Source organism: Vespula vulgaris, chromosome 1, assembly GCF_905475345.1.
Source record: "Vespula vulgaris chromosome 1, iyVesVulg1.1, whole genome shotgun sequence".
Lineage (NCBI taxonomy): Eukaryota > Metazoa > Arthropoda > Insecta > Hymenoptera > Vespidae > Vespula > Vespula vulgaris.
Window position 1 is genome coordinate 767,854 of NC_066586.1, and position 6,700 is coordinate 774,553.

The 6,700-nt window shown below is 31.1% G+C and overlaps 1 protein-coding gene across 3 annotated transcripts; it reads left to right on the plus strand.

Annotated features, from left to right (window-relative positions):
- Positions 1 to 211: 211 nt before the first annotated feature.
- Positions 212 to 5,997, plus strand: LOC127070234 (mitogen-activated protein kinase kinase kinase 7-like). Of its 3 annotated transcripts, none has more exons than XM_051007958.1 (9): positions 213 to 431; positions 819 to 1,044; positions 1,134 to 1,251; positions 1,319 to 1,648; positions 1,738 to 1,850; positions 1,947 to 2,359; positions 2,437 to 2,536; positions 4,785 to 5,038; positions 5,121 to 5,997. In XM_051007958.1, the coding sequence occupies exons 1-9, from the start codon at positions 354 to 356 to the stop codon at positions 5,277 to 5,279; spliced, it is 1,791 nt and encodes a 596-aa protein (XP_050863915.1). In that variant the 5' UTR covers positions 213 to 353; the 3' UTR covers positions 5,280 to 5,997. The 3 variants fall into 3 exon arrangements, with proteins under 3 accessions (XP_050863928.1, XP_050863915.1, XP_050863919.1); XM_051007962.1 differs by having other exon boundaries at positions 214 to 431; positions 1,950 to 2,359; XM_051007971.1 differs by lacking the exons at positions 4,785 to 5,038; positions 5,121 to 5,997 and adding an exon at positions 2,837 to 3,218 and having other exon boundaries at positions 212 to 431.
- Positions 5,998 to 6,700: the final 703 nt, after the last annotated feature.

Below are 6,700 nucleotides of genomic sequence, written 5' to 3' on the forward strand. Positions count from 1 at the left end.
GTAATGAATAGAAATCAATAATTAGTATCATATTAGTAAAATTGTATAATTTTTAAATCATTCAATATAGATATATAACTAACAGAAGTTATGAAATTTTTTTCTTTAATAATAATTCATTTTTGAATTCATATTCATAAATAGTTATCATTTTGACTACTCGATAGCGCCACAATCGAGCTGCATATATTTTAGTTTCTGTTCATTTTGTCTAGTATTCCATGGTACAAGGTCTGATATTGAAAATGGCAAATGGCAAGGCAGTCTGAGGCCAGTTTAAGTAAACATTTGTGCATTAGTTTTCTTGGTCGGTTAAATGTGCCATCATAACAATGTAATGTGGACTGTGTGCGATGGCGAACAGAGACATAACCGGCCATCAGCAACAGTTCATTGAAGAAATTGATTACACTGAAATTGAAAGAGAGCAGGTAGTTTTCTATTCGATCATATTGCGTTCGTTTATGTTTTTTATAGATTTCCTGTTGACTTTCATTGGAAGACTTGTAACATCGTGGAATATTAGTTAATGGAAATTTTGCTTTATTTATAATATATCATTTCTACGAAGCAGAATATATTTATAATTAAAAATAACCTCAAATATTAATTTTTTGAACTGTGCACTTTTCGCTAGGTATATTGCCATCCAAGTATAAGTAACTGTAATTTTATATATATATATATATATATATATATATATATTTACACACCCACATACATGCATACACACACACACATATATTTAAAACTATAAAAGTATAATTTATTATTATATTATAATGTTAGCTTGATTTGTTTTATACTTTTAACGACAGGTAGTTGGTAAGGGATCCTTTGGAGTTGTATGGAAAGGAAAGTGGAGAGGTCAATATGTTGCTGTAAAACATATAAATTCTGAGGGTGAAAGGAAAGCTTTCACGGTAGAAGTAAGACAATTGTCAAGAGTCTTTCATCCTAATATTGTCAAATTGTATGGTGCTTGTACTAAAAATCCAGTATGTTTGGTAATGGAATATGCAGAAGGTGGATCATTATACAATGGTATTTTATATTATAATTATTTGATATATATATATATGTGTGTGTGTCTGTGTGCTTGTTAAAGTTATATCTTTGTATATACATTATAGTTCTTCATTGCAATCCACAACCACGCTATACTGCTAGTCATGCGATGAGCTGGGCTCTTCAATGTGCACGTGGTGTAGCATATCTTCATAATATGAAGCCTAAACCATTAATTCATAGGTAAATTAGATGCAATTTGTCTATTAAGTTAATATAGAAGAAACTAATGTATATTTATAATTAATAGGGATTTAAAGCCACCAAATTTATTGCTAGTCATGGGTGGACAAACGCTTAAAATTTGTGATTTTGGCACAGCCTGTGATTTGAATACATATATGACTAACAATAAAGGATCAGCAGCATGGATGGCACCAGAAGTATTTGAAGGTTCAAGATACACAGAAAAATGTGATGTATTTAGTTGGGGCGTGATTTTATGGGAAGTTCTTTCACGTAAAAAACCTTTTGATGAAATTGGTGCATCTGCGTATAGAATAATGTGGGCTGTGCACATAGGACAAAGACCACCGTTGATAGAAGGTTGTCCAAGACCTATTGAAGAATTAATGACTAGGTGAGATAATTACCGAAATAGCGTATAATGTTTGATAATGTTTGCATCGTGTCTCTATGCTATCATAATGTTTGGAATGTTAATGTCAGATGTTGGCAGAAATGTCCAGAAGACAGACCTTCAATGGATGAAGTGGTGAGAATTATGACGATTCTATTTGAATTTTTCAACAATAATTTAGAGCCTGTTGAATATTCCTTGGGTATGTTACATCAGTAAATAATTGTATTCACATCGTAGTATGAACAATTTTGTAACATTAGAATTATAAAAATATATATATATATATATATTTAAGCAGGTAGCGAAGCAGACGATATCGATGGTAATGAAGATACAAAAGATGATATTTTAGATATAACAACTTTAGATACTCGGATAAATGGATCAGTCATGAATGGAACAATATGTCCAAATGTTACATCATCTGTCAAACAAACGGATAATGCAACAGATGATGAACTTAATTCGTATCCGGTAACTTCTCAACAGTCCTCTAATAATGCATTAACGCATTCCTCATCGCAAATAAAGAGATCATTACCGCAATGTAATCCTATAATATCCCAAAGTACATCATCCATCGAAAATACAAATCGTAACGCAAAAGACGCTCTATATACTACACCACTAATACAACGGGGTGATAGACAATTTATTTTACCACAAAGTGAATCCAGTATGACCCCGTTACACGTTAATTGTGATACGGTTGGTATCTGATGCTAAAAAAAAAAAAATCTCATAACGAATAATAATAAATTAATAGTCGTTTCATCATATTTTAGGATGCATGGGAACTTAGTAATTTTTCAGATTCGTCATGGGAAATTCGTAATATGGCTGGTTTAGATAAAATGGTGCAAAAGACAAAGAAAATAATTCGTGGTAAGTATTCTAAATTAAGATTGATTAACTGGTTTAACGATAACAATATATTTGTTAATCCTTTGCCAGCGACTTCTAACAAATTTCAATTCCTTCCGTCATTTCCTTAAAAATAGATATAATAATGAATCGATAATATAATTACCTACATCCGTATGTAATACGAGGACTTACGATCAATACGAATATCATTTAAGATGCTTTTTGTGTTTATTTTTGTTAGACGTCAATCGTAAACTTTCTTTCGATTCATTTCCGGTATCATAAAATCCACATCAATCCATCGATAAAATCTGCTAGCGGAAATGATCGAGGATATTTCTGACATTTGGGCATTTGCAGTGAGCAACATTCACAAATGCAATCACACAGCGTGGATACGTACATGAGAATATCTTGAATTCAAACAATATTTAAAAGTGACTGTGAATAATAATGATTTTAACGAGATATGAACGAGTTACTACTCTCTTCTGTTAAAGTGATCGAAATATTTCGAGATCAAAGTAGAATCTTCCGGAGGGCTACTTTAATTAGAAAGAATGTTAGAGTTGAAGAAGAAACTCTGCGATATTATCGGCGTTACGAGATGAGATGTTAAAAAAAAAAAAAGAAGAAGAAGAAGAAGAAAGAAAGAAAGAAAAGAAAAGAAAAGAAAAGAAAAGAAAAGAAAAATAAGAAAGGAAAACAAGAAAAAAAAAAAATAGAGAATGATGCCGTTGAAAAATACAAGATATCACATAGTGATCGTATACTCGGAATTTCGAAAATTAATAGAATATATATGGGTGTACCCTGGCAAAGGGCCCACAAAGACTTGAGAGAGAGAGAGAGAGTAAGAAAGAGAGGAAGAGAGAAAGAGAAAGAGAGTGATGCGGTGTACACTAAATTTAAACCAACGGCTAATCGGTAGGTTGCGCGGACTCGCACTTGACTGGCACGTTGTGACGACGGCTAAGGCAAAGACGACAACGAAGAGAACGATGACAAGACGAAGAAAGAGAAAGAGAAAGAGAGAGAGAAAAAGAGAGAAAGATCGCTTCTAAGATTCTCGAGGATGAATCAAGGCGGTGAACACGTTTTGTTCTTGGCTCTCGCGTATATGTAGCAATGTGTGGTGTGGTGTTCCCCTCCTCAGGGAGGAGTATGGTAGGGGAGTATTTAGAAGCAGGTGTGGTTGAGTCAGCATCCCCGATATAGAACTTCGTTTGTTTAGTAGAGAGCCGACTCCCTGCGGAGGAGCACCTTAACGTCCACGAATTATCCAGCGCGAAACACGAGCCACATCGTTGTTGTTATCAAGAATATAATCCACAAAATCCAATTCCTTTATCACGAAATTTAACGTCCTTTTTTCTTTTCTTTTCTTTTTTTCTTTTCTTTTCTTTTCTTGTTTCTTTACTTTTCTTTTTTTCTCTCTTTGTTTCTTTGTTTCTTTCTTTCTTTTTTCTTCTTTTTTTTTTCTTTTCTTAAACGAGTCGTTAAGAAGAACGATTTTATTAAGGACACACGATTTAAAATTTTCACGACTTTCTTTTTGTGCGATGTACATGCTCGAACGAAGGATCGTTCCACGATACGTTTTACTTCGAACATGATCTTTGTGACGTGCTTTTTTTCAATGATCTATTTCTTGGAAAGATCTTAATTGGATTGAAGTATATGAGAGATTCGTTCGAATGTAAAGAAAAGGAAAGAAACTCGTTGGACAAGTCGGAACGATACTCTTTAACGGATGAACAATATGTGCGACGATTATCCGAATATCGTAGGAACCGACACTTTGAAGCGTTGCTGGGTATTACTGCGTTAGTATCCCATTATAAAAACGAGATTTTCTTGAGGTTTTTCCTTAGGGAGTATCGATTATTAATATTATAAAAGTATATAGATATACCGAAAAGAAGTGTGTGTGTGTGTGTGTGTATGTATGTATGTATATATATATATCTTTTTTAATATATTTTTTACACACAGTTTAACGAAGAAACAAAAATATAATAATCCATGATTGTAACGGATGTACTCTTTTTTTTTATATCACGATCTTTTATACATCGCTCTATCGAGTATTTGGAATATTTAAAAATTTTATTTCCTATCTATTTCCTAAATTCCTCGAATATTATCCACCAAACTTGTATTTATCATAACCGAACTTTTTTTTTTCATCATTGTGTATTTTATCGAAATAAATTGATTATATTACATGTGTATACTTAGCTATTTGGATACTGTAATGTGGCAGGTACCAGCACTACCAGCGAGGACTTGGATAATGTATACCGTCTCTTAGATGCGGATTTAAGACCCCTTACACCGGACCATACGTGCGAACGTTCCCGTGAAATCTTCGAAGAGCATAAACAATTAGCGCAGGAATATCTAAAAGTACAAACGGAAATAGCGCTCTTGGGACAGCATAAGAATGAGATGTTAAAAAATCTAAGCATAGATAATCTTCGACAACAACAAGAGTTACGAAAGTTAGAGGATGAAAAGGTAATGGTATAACAAATTGTAAATTAAAAAAAAAAAAAAAAATAACAGAAAAATGATATATAGATTCTATGATAATTTTTAGGAATCTCTGGTGAAGCTATATCGAAATTTAAAACGGCAATTAGAGATAATGAAAAACAAGAGGACAACTAACAATCCTGTAAATAATTGTATACCAACGATAAGTCCTGCCGTTTCCGGTAATAATGGGTGGGTTGTGGTGCCGCGACAAGATCCTTGAAAATTTTTCAATCGCAGAAACGCGATTGTTTCCGAATACATGTTAGTTTTATAAAACGAAGTTACGAATTTGAAATTATTGGGATTTAATTGGAAAATTCCATTAATTTATTGCATTTGGAACTTAACATTGGTTACTATCCTTTAAATCTCTATTTATTTTGGCTGGTCGAACTTAATGAGTTGAGCCACGATTGTTCCTTAATAGTGATTAAAAGTATCTATTGTGTTGTACAATAAGATGATTTACCATCTGAATAAGCTATTTCAAATATCAATATGAGAATCGTAGAAAAAGAAAAAAAGGAGAAAAAAAAAAGATCGGTTCTAAAACATATGTATAGATTTTTCCTACTAAGAAATGTATGTCTATATTGATAATACAATATTTTTGTTTAAGAATATGTAGAAAATAAGAGTGAAAACGGCCAAGTACTTAATATGTCGCGTATATACATAAACGTCGTTTATTACGTCGCTTATTTGAAATTTTATCTCAATTACGACATGAAGTATATTGGCATTATAACATATTGTAGAGCTTCCTTATATGTTTTAATAATTGAGTTTTTAGTTTCATTTTTTGTACAGTTTAAAAGTCAGTGTATAATAACATGTATTGTTACATTTCAAAGTGTGATTTAAAGGAAGTTCATATTTTTGTTAAGTAGTAATGTTGGAAGTAATCCTGTGAAATATATGTATATTATGGCAAAGTACTTTTCTTGCTTTGTTTAATATTGGCAAAAGCTTTTAAGTTCAAGCATATATAGTAAATTTTTTGAAGGAATTCGAATTCATATTGATCTAGTCTTCTGAAGAAATTTTTATCATATCGTTCTATTACAGTGTAAAGTTACAAAATATAATTTAGCTATCAATATTAGCAGTTTAAATTTCTCAGGATACGGTAGAATATATATATATATATATATATATATTTTTTGTTAATACGGAACAAAAGAGTAAACATTCTAATGAAATTTGACAGAATTTAGAAAAGTGCAAAGACTATGTAATAAAATAAATTTAGTAAGGACATTTTCATTTTATCATATGAAGATGTAGTTCTATGGATAAATGCATTTTATAGTGCGAATTAATACAATATAAAGATATATTTTCTATGAAAAAAATTATTCATGCTTGTGTAAAAGAGACATTTTTTGTGCATTTTTGTTTTGTATGTTTCTGTTCCTATACCTGCTTTTTTATTATAGTATATTTACATAAACATTATTAGGTTTTATATCCTAAGAAGATATAAATCATATTGTTTATACTTTATTTGAAATAACTTTTGTAACAAGTCCAAAAAACAAAGCATTAATAAATGTATAATTAATTAGATCAATTAGAACAAAATTTATGTAAATTATAATATTTTTCAATTTTTTATATAACAGTTTTAACAAATCGCAT

Bases quoted from the DNA above. Each gene is read 5' to 3' on its own strand.
- LOC127070234 (XM_051007958.1), top strand. From the start codon at position 354: ATGGCGAACAGAGACATAACCGGCCATCAGCAACAGTTCATTGAAGAA. The intron at 1,045-1,133 runs GTATTTTATATT...TATACATTATAG, and splicing joins AGGTGGATCATTATACAATG to TTCTTCATTGCAATCCACAA. The intron at 1,252-1,318 runs GTAAATTAGATG...TATAATTAATAG, and splicing joins CCTAAACCATTAATTCATAG to GGATTTAAAGCCACCAAATT.